Source organism: Prunus dulcis, chromosome 8 (assembly GCF_902201215.1).
Source record: "Prunus dulcis chromosome 8, ALMONDv2, whole genome shotgun sequence".
Classification (NCBI taxonomy): domain Eukaryota; kingdom Viridiplantae; phylum Streptophyta; class Magnoliopsida; order Rosales; family Rosaceae; genus Prunus; species Prunus dulcis.
This window is the reverse complement of record NC_047657.1, coordinates 14,174,214-14,193,257: the sequence shown is the minus strand read 5'-3', so window position 1 is coordinate 14,193,257 and position 19,044 is coordinate 14,174,214. Positions and strand designations below refer to the sequence as shown.

The following is a 19,044-nucleotide window of genomic DNA, read 5'->3' as shown; positions in this document are numbered from 1 at the left end:
GACTTTTTGTTTTAGTATTTCTTTAATACTAATTTAATTATATTAATTTATTTGAATTTTGACTTATTAAATTTAATTAAATTTAATGATTTTTTTAATTACTTTAATTTAAATTGACATATTCAAAATAAAATTACATATGAAAAATAGTGATCAAATTATCCAATAAATATATATAATATTCATAATGTACACATAAATTAACAAAGTACAATAATAAAATCCTAATACAAGCCTATTGTGGTGATAGTGGCGGTGGATATGTTTCGATAGCGTCCTAATCCTCAACTTTAGCTGTCAAAGTCTCGACGATTGCCTATAAAAAAAACCAAATATGGTCAAATAACAAAACAAAAACAAAAAAATTGGCATAAACTCCCCTAAAATTGTTATACCACAAATCCAACCCAAACTCCAATCCTCACCCTATACTCAACCCCAAACCCCTCACAAACTCAAAACTAACTCCAAAAACACATATTAATGAAAAAATTTTAAAATTTGGAGAGAATATACCTTTTGGCAAGATTGAGAGTGAGTGAGAATGAGAGGGAGAAGCGAGTGTGAGAGAATTAGATAAGATAGTGAGAGAGAGATGAGAGAGTGAGAGATAGTGAAAAGAGAGATGAGAGAGTGAGTGAGAGTGAGAGATAGTGAAAAGAGAAATGAGAGAGTGAGAGATAGTGAAGAGAGAGATGAGAGATTAAGTGACAGGAGTGAGTGTGAGAGAAATGGTGGGATTTGGGGAGAGGGAAAGAGAGAGGAGAGGTAAGAATAGAGAAAGACATTAAGAAAATGGTGGATGAGTTATTTTGGTTTTAAATACCCTATCACTTTGCGCGACGAAAAATATTGGATTATTGGTCGTGCAAAGTTTTGCGCGACGAAAAATATCGGTCGCGCAAAGTCTAAAAAAAATTTAAAATAAAAATAAAAATATCCTGCGTCCCATTTTTGGTACCCGCCCAAATTTTTAAAGACGAAAAATATTCCAATATTGGTCACGCAAAGTTTTGAGTGACGAAAAAAATTTGGTTGTGCACAGTCTAAAAAAAAATTTCCCACGTCCCATTTTTGGTGCCCGCCCAAATTTTTAAAGTTTTGCACAACGAAAAATATTTGAATATTGGTCACGCAAAGTTTTGCATGACAAAAAAAATTGGTTGCGCAAAGTCTTAAACAAATTTTTTAAAAAAAAATTCCCGCGTCCCATTTTTGGTACCCACCCAAATTTTTAGAGTTTTGCGCGATGAACGTTGTCGCACAAACTTTTGAGAGATGAAAAATTGGTTCGTAGAGCAATATTTATAAAAAATATTTTATTTTACGACTTAAAATATAAATAAGGTTAAAACTACTTAATAAATATGTATACTATTCAATTTCTTAAGTGTTATACGTACAAAATAAATAAATTTAAAGCTACTTAATAATATATATATATATACACACACCATTCAACGATCCAACCATCAAACTTGTTTGTATATACTTCAAGATCGTAGACCCCAAATCACAAAAAACAAACATTCAGAGATCTAGTAACGGGATAAAACTTTTCGATGATTATAAATGAAAATTCACGATTTAACGGTTATTTTAACTCCGATTTTGATTTTTTTTTTTTACAGCTACACTCCTTGACCCTATATGAATACAATGACTGAATTGGATCTTCAATTTAAAATATTTACAATAGTGGATACCACAAAATCTTATGTTATATTTAACGAAAGTATAAATAAACTCTTAATTATAGTGAATATATTGTTTTGATAGCATACGCATTCTACGAAACTAGTTTCAACGATCCAACCGTCAAACTTGTTTGTTTATACTTCAAGATCATATACGCCAAAAATCGAAAAACAATAAACATTCAGAGATCAAGTAATGGGACAAAACTTTTCGAAGGTTATAAATGAAAATTCACGATTTAACGGTTATTTTAACTCCGATTTTGATGATTTTTTACAGCTACACTCCTTGACCATATATGAATACAATGACTGAATTTGATCTTCAATTTAAAATATTTACACTAGTGGATACCACAAAATCTTATGTTATATTTAACGAAAGTATAAATAAACTCTTAATTGTTAGTGAATATATTGTTTTGATGGCATACACATTCTACGAAACTAGTTTCAACGATCCAACCGTCACTTGTTTGTTTATACTTCGAGATCATATATGTCAAAAATCGAAAAAAATAAACATTCAGAGATCAAGTCATGGGAAAAAACTTTTCGACGGTTATAAATGAAAAATCACGATTTAACGGTTATTTTAACTCTGATTTTGATGATTTTTTACAGCTACACTCCTTGACCCTATATGAATACAATGACTAAATTTGATCTTCAATTTAAAATATTTAAACTAGTGGATGCCACAAAATCTTATGTAATATTTAACGAAAGTATAAATAAACTCTTAAATATATTGTTTTGATGGCATACACATTCAACGAAACTAGTTTCAACGATTCAACCATCAAACTTGTTTGTTTATACTTTGAGATCATATATGCCAAAAATCGAAAAAAATAAACATTCAGAGATTAAGTAATGGAACAAAACTTTTGCCGGTTATAAATGAAAAATCACGATTTAACGGTTATTTTAACTCCAATTTTGATGATTTTTTTACAGCTACACTCCTTGACCCTATATGAATACAATGAATTAATTCAATCATCAAGTTAAAATATATATTTTCTAACAAAAACCTAATTCGAACTACAATAATATATTTTTCTAACAAAAATTCGATCCGAACTGAAATAATAAATTTAAAGCTACTTAATAAATATATGAGTAATGCTACACTTACCACATTTTTATCCCATATTTCTATATCATATGATGTGGCATGTCCATATCATATGCCACATTAATTAAAATCAATGAAGTGCATTTTAATAAAGAAAGTTTTATTAACATTTTTTTTTAAGTGTTAATCAATCATAAAAGAAAAGAAAATATAAATACTTTTAATTGATGTGGCTGTTCACCTCATCTGCCACATAAGGTGGTATGGGAATGTGGTATACAAATGTGGTAAGAGTATCATTATTCTAAATATATATACCGTTTAATTTCTTAAGTGTTATGCATACAAAATAAAAAACAAAAATAAATTGGTTTAGGCGACGAAATGTTTGGATTACGTCATGCAAAGATTTTAAAAAATAATTTTATTTTATCTTATTTATTTTTGTAAAGACTTTGCGCGACGAAACACATTTCGTCGCTAAAGACTTTGTGCAACGAAGTTTATTGTTTCGTCGCGCAAAGTCAGTTTGAGCGACGACGTATTGTCGTCGCGCAAAATTTGGTCGCGCAAGACTTTGAGCCACGAAGTATTGTTGTGGCGCAAAAGTTTGTCACGCAAAGTGACTTTGCGAGATGAATTATTTTTCGTCACGTAAAATTTTGTCGTGCAAAGTGACGTTGAGCGACGAATAGTTTTTGGTCGCGCAAGGGTTTTTTTTTACTAGTGGAAGTAGACTCATCTCTAATTTTGCATTCTCGGGTTAAGACAATAAATTACTGTGAAATTTCTCTGTTGATGAACAACGGAGGCAAGAAACATTTCGTAGAAACTAGACAGACATGTAGTTTTTTGTCTATCTCTCTTATCACGTCACATCACCTATTATAATTGTATACAATTAAAATTGATGATAAAAAATTTTAAGTTATCCAATAATGAAGAATAATATATTATATATTGACACATTCAAGGAAACCCTCAGTCAAGGATGGAGCCATAAAATTCATCAAGAAACGAGATAAATTTATCTAATAATACAAAGTATTTAGTAATAACTCATATATGTCATTCCAATACATTCATAATCATCCTCAAAGAGTTTTCATCTTTTGAAATATTTTCATAATCACTTTATTATCTATAATATCCAATTTCAGAATTCAAATAATAAAGAAATCATATCAACATTATTGTTCTTAGTTTGAGGTAATAAATAAATCATAAAAAAGCGGTTTTAGGTTAGTAATTCTTAAGTTATTAAAATAATAATAAAAAAGTAAAGGAAAAAAAAAATGAAAGTTATAACAGCTTGCAGAACTTCCGTCAAAAAGATTTTAAGAATAAATTATAAACGAAGGGTAAATATAAACAAATTATAACAGCTTGCAGAACTTCCGTCAAAAAGATTTTAAGAATAAATTATAAACGAAGGGTAAATATAAACAAATGCAGGGTTAATTAAGGAACTTCATAGGGGTCAACTGACCCTTGTGAGCCTTCATTGTCTCCGCATTCGCCCTCAATCCTAGCTAACTAGTTGCTACCGACCCACCCAATTACATTGCACAAAATATTTGGGAGTTAAGATATGTACTATCCTATGATTGGCCTCATTGTTAGGAAGCACTAGATTAGACTGGACTAGATTAGCAAAATATCTACATTTTATGTGCAATTAAGGCATGATTAGGATATTGTTGTCTAACTTGGAGGATGAAGGAGGGCTATTCATAAGAGGTTGATGACTAAAACTTATCCCTTATAATCCCACCATTTTCAAGGGGATTAAGGGGATAAGTTTTAGTAATCAACCTCTTATAGATAGTCCCCATTATTCCTCCAAGTTAGGCAAAATATCCATATTATGCTTTGAATGCACATGAAATATAGACATTTTGTTAGTTTAATCTAGTCTAATCTAGTCCTCCCTAACAAACAAGCCCATAATCTCTTAACCGAGACCATTTAGGAAAAGTTTGAAATGTCTATTATGCTCTATAAGAATTGTAGGACTAAAATGAAAATTCAACCAATTTCTACCCTTTCCCTCAGGGCAGAAGGACCATTTAGTTTAATCTAGTCTAATCTAGTCCTCCCAATAAACAAGCCCATAATCTCTTGACCGAGACCATTTAGGAAAAGTTTGAAATGTCTATTGTGCTCTATAAGAATTGTAGGACTACAATGACAATTCAACCAATTTCTACCCTTTCCCTCAGGGCAGAAGGACCATTTAGTTTAATCTAGTCTAATCTAGTCCTTCCAATAAACAAGCCCATAATCTCTTGACCGAGACCATTTAGGAAAAGTTTGAAATGTCTATTATGCTCTATAAGAATTGTAGGACTACAATGACAATTCAACCAATTTCTACCCTTTCCCTCAGGGCAGAAGGACGAAAAATGAATGCAAGGAAAAAGGACCCTTAATTATTGAAAGAAAATTTTCCACACTATATTCAAATACATACTCCACATGCATGCCTCCTACAACCCCACTTGCTTATCCTTGACCAAAGATTTCCTGAGAAAAATTTATATATCACGTGGATAGCATTGTTTTGTTATTCTCAATTAATTACGTTCCGTCCTGAGTAATAGGATTCCATATGGCGAAGTGTAATTGGATAGGCAGTGGCGGACTCAGGAATTTTTCAATGGAGGTGCAATTTTTAAAGGCTAAGAGCTCAAAAAACAATATATAGACAACTAAATATCCTTATGATTTAAACAATACTAATATTATTCATAATTAATTGAAAAAAATAACATAACAATTAACCTACAATTGTTGCCGACGAGGTTTCGTATCATGAAAATGTAGCATTATATTTGCGTTACTAATATAAGAAAAAACATCTTTCTCAGTATGTAAACAACCAAGCTATCACTCAACCATTGATTCCCTATTTAGTTGGGCAATGGTGTTTTCACAATATTCAAAGCTCTCTCAACCAAAGCAATTGCATAATTGTATAATTATTTGAAGGAAGATTTAAACTCTCTCTTAAAGTACCATTCTATAACTGTATAATTAAAATAAAATAAGGGTTTATATCTATAACTATGACTAATTGACTATAATTTATTAATTAAATAAACAAATCAATATCAAATTATCGATTAAATAAACAAATAAAAATTAATTATACCTCTAATCATGTGTCACGCAGCCTCTTCCTCCTCGAGTTTGCTACTGATCTTACTAATACAGAGAGAGCTAAATAAGAAAACAAATATATTTATTATAAAATATAAAATATAAAATAAAAACAAATGACTAAACAAAATTGGCGTTTGCTCAAGAAAATAAAAAAAATTTGCATCCGACTTACTTTGGATTGGTTTACTCAATAAGGAAAAAAAAAGGCATGATTCTTATGAATAAGGATAACAAAACAGTATTATCCCTGTGACATGTGATTCCTTCTCCTTTCATTATAGTTGATGGAGAAAAACCAATCTAGGACAAAAGCTTTTTGTGTGTTGGAGGACTCATGGGCTTGATTGTAATTTACAGGTCATCTCACTTTGCCCGAGTCTCATCAAAAGACTAGTAGACGATCTGGCTTTCCTGTTGGCAAAAATGATGACATTGGCCTTCTGACGTAGGACATTAATGTAGGGGCTTATGCCCAGAACTATATTAACAAGGGGAATGCTAGCAACTTTCTCTCTAACCTTCTCTTTTGGACCTTCTCCCTTCTTCTCATAACAAGTGTCATTTTCCTTACACTAAAACAATATCACTAATGCATCACACAAGTTAGTTTTTGTTTTCCAAGTTTTCTCTTATTAAATGTATTAAGTTGCTCCCCCCCATCCCAATCCTCTCTCTCGCTCCCATGTCTCGGTTGAAAATTGATCACCATGTTGCAACATATCTCTAACTTGTTTTCTGATTAAACAGATAATAACACTGCAAAGAAAGAGCGAGAGATTCAATAACACATTAAATATTTTTTTGACTAGGTAATAAGACGTGCCATAGACCTAGCTTGTCAAGTTGACAGAATTCTCCGCCAAAGTTTTTCTCTCCAATTGTCTATCAGCCCTAACATTTTCCTTATAAATTCTCCATGTTTTATCTCTCATTTCCCATCAATAAACACCAAACAAAATATCTTGCAAAGAGACTGCAAACCAATAACATGGGGTTGTGTAAGACGTCATTTGCCTTGGTTTGTCTCGTAGGTTTAGCCCTCCTCCAACCCACTCTTGCCCAAGACTCACCACAAGACTACCTCAACGCCCACAACGCCGCTAGAGCGGCAGTAGGTGTTCGAGCCTTAACTTGGGATCCAAACCTAGCAGCTTATGCACAAAGATATGCCAATTCCCGTAAAGGTGATTGCAATCTTGTGCACTCTGGCGGGCCTTATGGCGAAAACATAGCAATGAGCAGCGGTGACATGTCTGGCACAGCTGCGGTGAACTTGTTTGTGGCAGAGAAGGCCAACTATAACTACAACTCAAACACCTGTGCTCCTAACAAGGTGTGTGGCCATTATACTCAGGTTGTTTGGCGCAACTCAGCTCGTGTAGGATGTGCCAAAGTTAGGTGCAACAATGGAGGTACCTTCATTGGGTGCAATTATGACCCCCCAGGCAACTATGTAGGCCAGAAGCCTTACTGAATTAGCGATCAGCAAACCTCTTGTGTCTAAATGAAAGCTTACAGTACTTTAATAAGAGCTTTCATTTTTAATATATGAGAATAAAATTTGGTATTTTCTTAAAGTTAAGTTGTAAACTCGTCCTAATGTTGCATCCCATGAAGTTGTGTGGAAAGTCTCATTTGTCTTCTATACAGATTCATATATATTTCTCAACAAAGAAGATAGGGATACTTGGAATCTCTTCTAACATTTGGAAGAGAAATACCACTAGATTGAGGGACAATTGATTCAAATTCATATATCATACTCATAAGCGTCATCCAATAATTAAAAAGGCTCTCAGAGGTGTAAAAAAACACTGCCTAATTATGCTGCCCGGTTATTATAGTGAAAAGAAATTATGCTGACCCAACTCACCCTTCTCTAGAAAGATGACCTCTGTCCTCCATTGAAGCAAATCTCCATATAGGTTTTTAACTTCCTCGTTGTCTCTTCTTTTTGTCACTTCCATGGAAGAGTTAATGAGAATCTGAAGTCAATGTGGTTTATTATTGGGTACTACTGAACCCTCTTTCTATCCCTCCTTAATTTCAAGTTTAATTTTTCTTATTTACTTTGGATTTTTCGTTTCCTCGACTAGTGCGGGAAGTTCATCCTCTTGTACTCTAAACCTAATAGTTCTGTGACAAAGGAAATCTGAGAGATTAAAACCACATCAGAAAATGTAAAACCAATAATTAATAAGAGAGAAAACCCCACCCAAAAAAGGAAGAAGGGAGGCTAGTTTGCAGATTGAACGGACAGACGTGAGACGATGAGAGAAGGAGTGGGTGGGTTTAAGCATTGAACTTTGTAGATTAGTATTCACCATTGTATTAGATCTAATGGTAGGTGACCATTATAATCTTTGATCTTTAGTGACCATGTAAACGAGACTTTTAAAATATATACTCCTTACTGTCACGTGTTATAATATAAATAATTAAATAATATGGGGTAATGTTTAGAGTCTAGAAAAACTTGTGTGAAACGAGAATACCATTGTTTTACTATCCTCAACCAATCACAAACTGCAGCATAAAAAAGTTATCACGCATGACATGTTGGGATTGGCTAAGGATAACAAAATAGTACTATCCCCGTTTCACACAATTGTGTTTCTCCTTTTTTTTTCAAACACAAGTGTTTCTCTTTAAAGTCATACACAAATATTTATCCTAATCTACCTCCATATTGGGTTTTTAACAAGTCAATATTGTATTGAGGAAGCATCCAATTTAGTTATCTGATTGTGTTGTTAGGAATTAAGGATATAATTAAAGCTTTCTATTCTATAGTCGATGGAAGGGGTGACGAGTCAAGTCTTGAGTGATGGCAGAAGCACTACATGGGATAAGCCTAGGAAGGTAGGCCAAAGTTACTCATGATCAGTCAAGAGCCATCATTGAGACCATGGACCCAATTGTTAAATGGCGCCGGACAATCAAAGAATTAAGATGCTATTATTCCTTTAATATTCTTGTGGTATCGCATGGCCTGCATTTAAATTTTAAGCCAAGTTTGAAACGTATCTACATGCTGTACAAGAACAGAAAACACAATGATTATTTAATTCTACAAACGAAATTAAATCAATCTCTAGCTACCCTTTTTCTGGGGAATGAAGAAACGGACGAAAATGAAGCTGGTAAAATTAATATGCATGTTTTCGATAGAAAGTTGTAAATGGTAGGAGGAGAAAAATTATTTAGTAATATTATATTACTCTTATCATATTTGTATACCATTTTATGTGACAGTTGAGATGGACAGCCATATCAATTAAAATTATTTAACATTTTCTTTTCTTTTATAATTTATTCGAGTATTTATTTTTCTAATTTTCTTAATTAAAATATACTTCATTGATTTAATTGATGTGACATATAATATGAACATGCCACATTATGTGGTATAAAAATATAGGATAAAAATATGATAAATGTAGCATTACTCTGAGAAAAATTGTTTAGTCATAACTTGAGTTAGGTTTGTTTCCAACAGAAGAATTAATGGGTTTAATTATTGCATCTTTTAACATTTTCCTAAATCCATTTGGACCCGTAGAGGAAAAAACTACCACATTGCAACACCACACATTTTCATCCTTGACCAAAGGCTAGACGTGGTCCATCGTTTCCTTGCCCAAATGCCATCACAAGACTAGCTCTTGGGTCCTGCTTGGTTCACGGGAATGGATTTGAGGGGAAATCATTTCCCATGTCATTTCTCAAGGAATGGGAATGAAAGATTCTTTTCCCACGTTTGGTAATGTCGGGAAAGTAACCGGGAGATTTCACTTGTTTCATTTCCCATGTGTTGTTTTGAGTTTGAATGAAAAACAAAGTTTGTATAATTTTCCAATTATACCCATATTAAATCAAATAAAAAAAGAATGCATTTAATGATACGTTGTAATTATAAATTGTTCATAGGGACAAAATAGTCATGAAAATTGTGCATTGAATGTTGGCTTATTTTCCTAAACTTTCCCATGAGAAGGGAAAACAAAACCCAAGTTAAGAGAAGGGCTTCACTTTCCCCCTTACTTTCCCATGTGCCAGGTAACCATTTCTCATGCCTGGACTTACTAAACATGGGAAAGTAATTGAATTCTCATTCTCAAGCCTCATTTCTCATGAACCAAACGGAGCCTTAGTTGTCAATGCAACTCGAGCAAAGGTGAGGTTTGCCGTCAATGGATTTTTATTTTTTATTTTTTTTAAATTTTGGTCAACATAAACCGCATCTATTAGTCATTGACAAGATATAGGGAGAGACAAATCATGCCAATGAGGTATATCACTTCGTCCACTTTTAAATACATAAATTTATTTGATGTGATATTACGTTTTGTATTTTACAATTATTAATAAATAAAACATATCATAACATGTAAATTGTAACATCACTTGATTGTACAATCCTCATGTATGAACCGCCAAATCAGCCAATTGAGTTGAATCAGACTGTAAAAAATCGGAAAAAAAAAAAAAACTCAATTGACCAAAAAGTCAACAACCATTTAAAAAATCTAACCGAACTGATTTAGACCGGTTCCAGTTCCAATTTTATTTAGCTAAAACCGGACTCCACACTCTCCAAACATTTTGACCAAACATAAAATTGATGTTTAAACATTTATACACATTTCACCAAATAAAATTTGATTTAATGGTATATCTATTTCAAATATTAGAGGAGGCTGGAAGTTTGGGTCCCCCTCCCCCACTATCCCTTAAAAAAGAAGGGATACACAAACACATCTTCATTGATATTTTAGCCACGCAAATTTTCAAATTGCCAAATAGTGGTGTTTTGATGATTGGCAATTTGAGACATGACTCACTCTCTGTCCAGAATATTTGGGCCTTCTTCTGATCTCGGATGAGGGCTAGAGCTAGCCTATGCTGGGCTTGACTGGGCCTTAACTTTAGAATTTTTTTTCCCTTTCCTTTTTTTTTTTTTTTTAGTTGGGCCAGGTTAAAGAATTCTTTGATTTTTTTTTTTTTTTCCACAAGTGATATTAAGGGTGGGCAGAATCGAACTTAAGACCTCAGATACATAGTTAAATACTCTTAACCACTGAGTTACAAACCCCTTGTGAATTCTTGATTAACATGTGTAAAAATAAAGCAATATATATTACGATACAAAGTACTTTTAATTGACGAAATTGAAACCAAAAGTAACACATTCATTCTTTGTATTTTCCTAATGAAGTTGCTTCTTTTAGGAAAAGTAACAATGTGCAAGTCGTAGTGACCTATGCACCGCTTGCTAGTTTTACCCTAAATAACCTATATATATATACATAATACATGGCCGAAAGACCGCAAAGTTTTGTGATGCAAGACCAAGGGGGAAGGTTTTGATGACTTTGGTTGCTTTAAAAGGTGACATATATCCTTTTGATAAAATACTTTTCATACTATATTCCCTTAACGATCCATAAATAATCTGTCACACAATTATACTTCTTCCTATAAATAGCCCAAGAATGTCAAATTGACAGTACAATCCTCCTAAGTTATATAATCATTTGGTACACAGAAAAATCAAACAACATGGCTTTGTGTATTGTACTTCTTTGTCTCATGTCTCTGGTGCTTCATTCCTCACATGCCCAAAACTCCCAGCAAGACTACCTCAATGCGCACAACGTGGCACGTAAGCAAGTCGGCGTTCCGAACATCACGTGGGACAGCACCGTCGAGGCCTATGCTCAGAACTACGCCAACTCAAGAGCTGCAGATTGCAACCTGGTGCATTCAAATGGGACTTATGGTGAGAACTTGGCCAAGGGGAGTGGCTCATTTACAGGCACATATGCTGTGAACTTGTGGGTGGCAGAGAAGCCTAACTATAACTACACCTCAAACTCTTGTGTTGGAGGGCAGCAGTGCCTGCATTATACTCAAGTGGTTTGGAAAAACTCTGTTAGGCTGGGGTGTGCTAGGGTTCAGTGCAGCAATGGGTGGTGGTTTGTGACTTGCAACTATGACCCTCCTGGCAACTATGTTGGGCAGCGTCCTTATTAATTAAGGAAGCTTAAGCTTGCAAAGGACCCACTAGTGTAGTGGTTTGGAGTATTTACTCCCTCAGGCAAGGTCCTGGGTTCGAGTCCTAGCATCCGTGTTGGGTGTGTGAGTTTAATATGCTATCGCCCCTTTCAATAGGAAAGGACCTCAAAAAAAAAAAAAAAAAAAAAGGAAGCTTAAGCTTAATACAGATTTGATTAAGCAATTAATGGAATGGATGCCTGCTAATTAATAAGGTCAAAATAAAAAATAAGGTGATATGTGATATAGCTAGGTAATAATTAAGCAAAGCCTCCTTTGATAAAATAAGTGATGGTGCACTCCTTGCTTTTAGTCACCAAGTGTATTTTTATGTTTTGGTTCGTTTTGAGGTTGTCTTGATCAACTGTTTCAACTTTCAAAGTGTACTTTGCTTGTTGATTAGCTAGAAATTTGAATACTAATGGTTCTACTGTAGCGGTTTTACTGTGGCTTTAATCTACATATCTGATGAACCAACTATAATTTGATGCGCTGATATTGATTTTGGAGTGCCAATAACAATTCCCTTCTAGTTTTAACTTATAATGTATTACGTATGAATGTATGCACAAAATGTAGCCAACGCATTTTGTTTTTTATTTTGTCAATGCATGTATTTATTTATTTATTTATTTTTTTGGGTCAATTTGACAATGCATGTATAGTCATCAATGAAACAAATAAAATAGGGAGAAAATAATTATGTCCCTCTTGGAATGAGTCTCCCCTCTAACGAGGCATAATACAAAGTGGTTCTCTAAATATTTTTCCTTTTGAGTGATTGTAAAGACATAGGGCTTGTTTGGGATTGCTTCTCCAGGAAGTACTTTTGCTCATAAGCACTTCTAATAAAAGCGCTTTATTATGAAATTGTTGAAAATTTTATAAAAAATCGAAGTGCTTCGTGAAAAAGTGCTTGGGAGTGCTTTCAGAAGAAGCACATGGCAAGTGCTTCTCCATGAAGCACTTCTATAACTGACAAGCACTTCTAAACTTTTCTGCCAAACACCGTCAGAAGAGCTTTTGATTGTCAGAAAGCGCTTTTAACCCTTTTAGAAGCACTCTCAAATGAGCCCATATGTACCTTCGGAATTGTCTTCTACTTGGGTCTCTTTCTTTTGTTCTAGTGGCAAATAACTTAGAATTCATCTGCAGATTCGGGTGAAAAGAAATTACGTATTAAATTATACCACAGTCAACAACTTTTTATAGATACTCCCAGAACCGTTCATCATATTCCCTTCGCTCACTATGGAAGTCTTCAGACTTGCCCAACTATTACGATAAATTGATGATTCCTGAAACTCACAGATACTACTAGAACTAGATCTCACATGATTTCAAGGAAGCTCAACAATTTTTGGCCGCTTTTTGGACCGGCCGTTACGAACATCACTCGAATTATCTTTGTCAGACTTGGGTGTTTTGAGTTTGACGGGAGATGATGTTTTCTTATCCTCATCATCACTTTCATCCTCTTCACTGCTACTATCATCGTCATCCTCATCACTGCTACTATCGTTGTCACTGCTATCCTGTGACTCCTCTTCACTACTGCTGACGGCCAATGGAATAACAGGCTGATAACCAGAAATGGCAGATTCCGCAGCAGCCACAGCCTCGGGAGTTTGAAGATCAGCAACACCCAGCATTAAATCCTGTCAATTCAGGTCCACCCAAAATAAATTATAAATCCCCTCTGTGTATGTGTGTGTGTCTCTCAGAGAGAGAGAGAGAGAGAGAGAGAGAGAGAGAGAGAGAGAGACCATTTCAATGACTTGAGATTCATTTCCAGTGAGCGCTTCAATATCATAGTTTTTTGAATTATCCTACATACAAGTAAATGAGTAAACACAGGTTATGATTTGAAAAGTATGTTGGAATCGGGATAAACAATCTAGCTTGGTGTGCAGGACCAATATACCAACCTTTGCATCCTTTTCTAATCTTTCATTAGCTTCTGATATGACTCCTAAGAAATCCCTTATTTTTCCCAAAACTGCAGACAAGCAATGAAAATGAGCAACATCATCCAAGTTGTTTCAAAGAAAACAACACTATAAATAAAACAGAAGCAGAGACAACTGAAGAATCTCAAGTACATGACGAAGTGCAAACTACTGTTTCACCCAACAAAAATGGGGTAAGGGAAAACAGTTCGAAACATCCATCTCAGTCCAGCCTCAAGTTTCAATGTTACAATGCTCTGTAATCTATTTCAATCTTCTACCTTGACATTGTCTGATCATCAATTAAGTTTTTATTTAAACAAAGAAACAAAAGCTTGGGACATATTCTAAAACCCAAATTGCACAGAAGTTCCAGTGAGAGAAAATATGCATAAGGAAACCGTATGAGCAACAGTTTTACAAGGTAAGGTAATGAACAGGTTGTAGAGGATCAACATGAACACAGATTTCAAGCCCATCTGAAGGAGGGTTTAACACCTAGACAAAGAAGTACTTATGTTTACTGAAAAACATGATTTTTTTTTTTTTTTTTTCCTTTATCTCAATAAAAATTCTTTCCAAGAAACCAAAAGAGGAAGAAGATAATATCTCAGGGGCTAAGAGAAAGTAGGCAGCACAAAAAAGTTATCTCATCTCGTAAAATTAATTGATGAAAATTCAGCACAACATCAAAATGTATGAGACAAATTCAATAACAGGAGACTTGAATCACATCCTTCTAAACCAAACCACTACAACTTAGCCAATTTGCAAGTTTGTAAATAAAATATAAAACATAGGAAATTTCAAAAAGTAGACAGGCTGCATAGATGTTATGCTGACAATTGATTATAACCAAGACCCCGTATAAGAAATTAAGCACACATCACCCAAATCATAAACCCAGTGGAGGATTAAACATCAACTCGTTGGCCCTGTACAAAGCCAACATAGAAAAAATTTACCAAATAGAAAAAGAAAAGACCTCTACATATGCCGAACACAGCCATAGTGGTATTTTAGATTTTAACTCTTACCACGAATACATAAATTAACTTCCTTTAAATTGAAATGGTCATAGCTTAATCCTATGAACTAGCTCTGAAGAAAATACTTTGAAGAAAAAGAAAAGATAAAGCCTTTTGTGACAAATTTTGAGAATACTTGAGGATGACCCAATAACATAAATGATCTTTCTACACCTGCATCTCTATTGTACTTGCTTGCAGAATCCACATTCTTAACAAAAACAACAAAATAAAAAAAGCGAACAAAGAAACCAAATTTAAAAGGGGGCAAATCGAGTACCTTGGCTTTTGATAATAGGAACACCGATGGGTTTCCCTTCAGGTTGAGGCTTCTTTGTTTGACAAGCCTGTGAGTCATTTTTACAAACAAGTAGTGTGGATTCTACAAGAAAATACACAGACAGTGAGCTAATGAGTTTGCACAGAAAGCGAGCGAACCAGAGAGATACAGATATAGAGAAAGAGATACCAATGGGTGAAGTTAAGGCCTTCTTGTGCTCCAATTGCAGAAGGTCTTTGCTTGTACTTCCCATCTCTCTCTATCGCTAGCGGTGGAGGGTCAAAGGGTTTAAGGTTTTTGGCCTCTCGAGGAAGGAGGTTCAATCCAGCAGGGTTTTCTAGCTTTTTTATTTTATTATTTTTGTCATTCTATTTTCTATTTTCTATTGGGCTTTGATTCGAGCGTTATGAATTTCAGATCATAAAAGAGCATCTAATGACCGGCTTTAAATAAAAATATATATTTAAATAGTATAGCCAATCGATTATTTAAATTTTTATATATATAAATTTTAGGAGTATAACGTGGCTATACTCTTTAAATATATTTTGGCTTTTTATCACAAATGGTCCTTAACGTTTATGATTTTATCACGAATGGTCCTTGAGTTTTTTTTGTGACACTAATAGTCCTTAACGTTAGTGTTTTTTATCACAAATGGTTCATTCGTTAAAAATTCTGTTAAGTGTAATAAGTGGAGCTCATATGTCCAATCACATCGTGACATATGGATTAAATAAATAAAGAAATAATTTTTATTTTATTTTATGAAAATCCATTCTCTCTCTGTCTCTCTCCCCCCTCCCCTCTGCCCTCTCTCCTCCCTGTGCTCTCCCTCTCCCTCTGTTTTTTTTTTCCTTGCCTCTACAGCCCGACCACCCCATGCCCACCCACCCGCAACCCACCCATCTCCCTCTGTATATTTTGCAAAATAATCACTTGCACAAGGTAGTTTCACATTTCCTTTTACAGAAATATTTATTCAAACAACTTAAAATAATTAAAAACAGAGGGGGAGAGTAGAGGAGGAGAGAAAATACAGTGGGAGAGGGTAGGGGAGTTGGCGGTGGGTTGCAGCTTGCGGGTGGCTGTGTTAAAAAAATAGAGACCAATAAAAGAATCCCAAAGACCATTTTTTCTTGCAGGTGACAGGCAATGGGCAAGAAAAAAACAAAGGGGGATTGTGGATTATGATTTATATACCACTATACAAAGATGGAGAAAGATATATGGGTTATATTATTATTTTTACAGAGGGAGAAGGAGAGGACAGGGGGGAGAGAGGGAGAGCAGAGGGGGAGAGAGGGGGCAGAGGAAGGAGAGCGAGGGCAGATGGGGAAAGAGATGAAGTAGAGGAAGGGGGATGAAAAGTTGTAGAAAAAAAAAGGAATTTTCATAAATAAAAAATTATTTAATTATTTTTTCATCCACATGTCACAATGTGATTGGACATATGGGCTCCACTTGTCTTCCACATCAGACACTTAACATAATTTTTAACGGAGGGACCATTTGTGATAAAAAGCCCTAACGTTAAGGACTATTAGTGTCACAAAAAAACCTCAAATACCATTCGTGATAAAATCTTAAACGTTAAGTACTATTTGTGATAAAAAGCCATATATTTTTAGAGAAATGCACACTCAAGTACATAACCATTGTTGGTGATGATGAGTTTCAGTTCAGGTATGTTGTTTATCTTCTTTTTTTTTGGTAAAAGTATGTTGTTTATCTTCGAAGTGGGCTTTTTATTGGATTGGATCACCTTATCATTTTAGCTTTTTCTTTTTTTTTTCTTTTTTTTTTTAAAAAAAAAATATTCGTTAATTAGCTTTTATTAATATTTCTTAATACTTTCAATCACAAGCGGTTTGTGACTCAAAGAGTTAAGAGCGGCTAGATTAACTTTCATGTAAAGTTGTGAGGGCTCGTTAACATTGATGTTCTTAACTAGCTCCTGCACCCTTCTTACCTTTTTTTATTTTTTTATATGACAAAAAGTTTAGGGGGAGATTGACTACTCTCATCATCAGCGTCAGGATAGACCCACAACCTCAAACCGGAAGGACTTACACCTTCTTACCTTTTCATATACATGGAATTTAAATTTTCAAGGTTTCTCTCAACAATGTCATTTCCCTTCCCCACATGCACACTTCTATTAGAGAATGAGGTGAAAGCAGCATATTCCCAATAAACCCAAAAAGTGAAGAAACATTTTGGTATATTACAAATCCAAAGACAGAAAACTAAAAAGGTTACTTGTTGAAAATTGGCTCAAATGTAGAAGAATTTTGGAGTTGCCCATGTGTGTCAATGTTAGTTGCCCATGTGAATCAATGTTGGCTTGCTATCTTGGTCAAAATGGGTGGATTGTTTGGTAGCCATCCATGGTTGGTAGCCAACATATGAATAGTTTGAGTTTGCATTCACACTCTTGCATCTTTGGCTATAAATTGGAAGAAAATGGTTTCATTTGAAGCATCCAACCAAGGATCTAACCAAGTGTTGAGTAGAAGAGAAAAATAGCAAGAAAGGCATTTTGCCAAAGAGAGAAACAAATTCTCTCTAGTTGTTCTTTGCTTTGTATCATTGTTTTCTCTTCCTTTGTGAGTGTGTGAGGTTGGGTGTATTTGGGTCTTTGGGAAATTGAGTGGTAAACACTATTGTATTCTCTCATTGATTATAGTGGAATACTCCGTCGTCTCCAAACTGGATGTAGGCAATTGCCGAACCAGTATAAATCTTGGTGTTGTTCTTGTTGATTATTTTGTTCAATTTTTCTCCTGCCTGTTGTTATTTATTTTTCACTCGCAGTTGGTTGACGCTTCCGCACAACAAGTGGTATCAGAGCTCCAGTTTTTCGACTGGGGTTTCGTGGGAGTGAAAAATCTGTCGGTGCTACAGTGACGGGTGAATAGTGCACGTGAATAGTGTCGGTGCTACAGTGCCCCCGTGAATAGTGCTGTGCTACAGTAGCAGTGAATAGTGCCGGGCAGATTTGATGGCTGGAGAAAAAGTTGAAATTTTGAAGGAGAAGGAATCGACATCGTCTTCGTCGGCACCTACATCCAATAGACATCCAATTGCCAGTACAAGGTTAGAGGTTGATAAATTTAATGGCTCTAATAATTTTGGTATGTGGCAATGTGAAGTTATGGATGTGTTGTATCAACAAGAGTTGGATATGGTTCTGGAGGATAAACCAGAAGATATTGATGACAAGCAATGGACTCGAATTAATCTCCATGCTTGTGCCACTATTCGATCGTTCCTTGATAAGGAGTTGAAATACCCGTATATGAAGGAAACTTCTGCTAAGAAGTTATGGATGAAATTGGAGGAGAAGTATATGACCAAGAGCGCAGAAAATCGGCTCTTCTTGAAGAAACGACTCTTCCGATTTCAATATCGTTCAGGTATTTCTATGCATGAACACCTCAATGATTATAATAAAATACTTGCTGATTTAGCAAACCTTGATGTGATAATTCCTGACGAGGATAAGGCACTATGTTTGTTAAATTCATTGCCTGATGATTATGATCATTTGACAACTACTTTGTTGTATGGAAAATCCGAGGTGAAACTGGATGAGGTGTCTGCGGCATTGGTGAATCATGAGTGTCGTAAAAAGGAACAGAAGACTCAAAATTCACAAACCGAGGCACTCGTTGCAAGGGGTCGAACAGAGGAAAGAAAATCTGGGAAGCGGGGAAAATCTCGTTCAAAGTCACGAGGGAAGTTTCCTGCTAAAGATGAATGTGCCTTTTGTCGCCAAAAGGGT

At 34.7% G+C, this 19,044-nt stretch overlaps 3 protein-coding genes across 3 annotated transcripts; 2 read left to right on the top strand and 1 right to left on the bottom strand.

Annotated features, from left to right (window-relative positions):
* The first annotated feature begins 6,876 nt into the window (after positions 1 to 6,876).
* LOC117637595 (pathogenesis-related protein 1-like) lies at positions 6,877 to 7,517 on the top strand. Its single transcript, XM_034372524.1, has one exon. It carries the CDS (start codon positions 6,932 to 6,934, stop codon positions 7,415 to 7,417), a length of 486 nt encoding a protein of 161 aa, XP_034228415.1. The 5' UTR covers positions 6,877 to 6,931; the 3' UTR covers positions 7,418 to 7,517.
* A 3,988-nt stretch (positions 7,518 to 11,505) lies between these two features.
* LOC117637724 (pathogenesis-related leaf protein 6-like) lies at positions 11,506 to 11,979 on the top strand. Its single transcript, XM_034372705.1, has one exon. The coding sequence runs from the start codon at positions 11,506 to 11,508 to the stop codon at positions 11,977 to 11,979; it is 474 nt and encodes a 157-aa protein (XP_034228596.1).
* Positions 11,980 to 13,162: 1,183 nt separating this feature from the next.
* Positions 13,163 to 15,672, bottom strand: LOC117637632 (uncharacterized protein C12orf45 homolog). The gene is made up of 5 exons (XM_034372564.1): positions 15,447 to 15,672; positions 15,258 to 15,359; positions 13,929 to 13,999; positions 13,767 to 13,829; positions 13,163 to 13,658 (listed from the first exon to the last, which is right to left on the bottom strand). The coding sequence occupies exons 1-5, from the start codon at positions 15,508 to 15,510 to the stop codon at positions 13,341 to 13,343; spliced, it is 618 nt and encodes a 205-aa protein (XP_034228455.1). The 5' UTR covers positions 15,511 to 15,672; the 3' UTR covers positions 13,163 to 13,340.
* Positions 15,673 to 19,044: the final 3,372 nt, after the last annotated feature.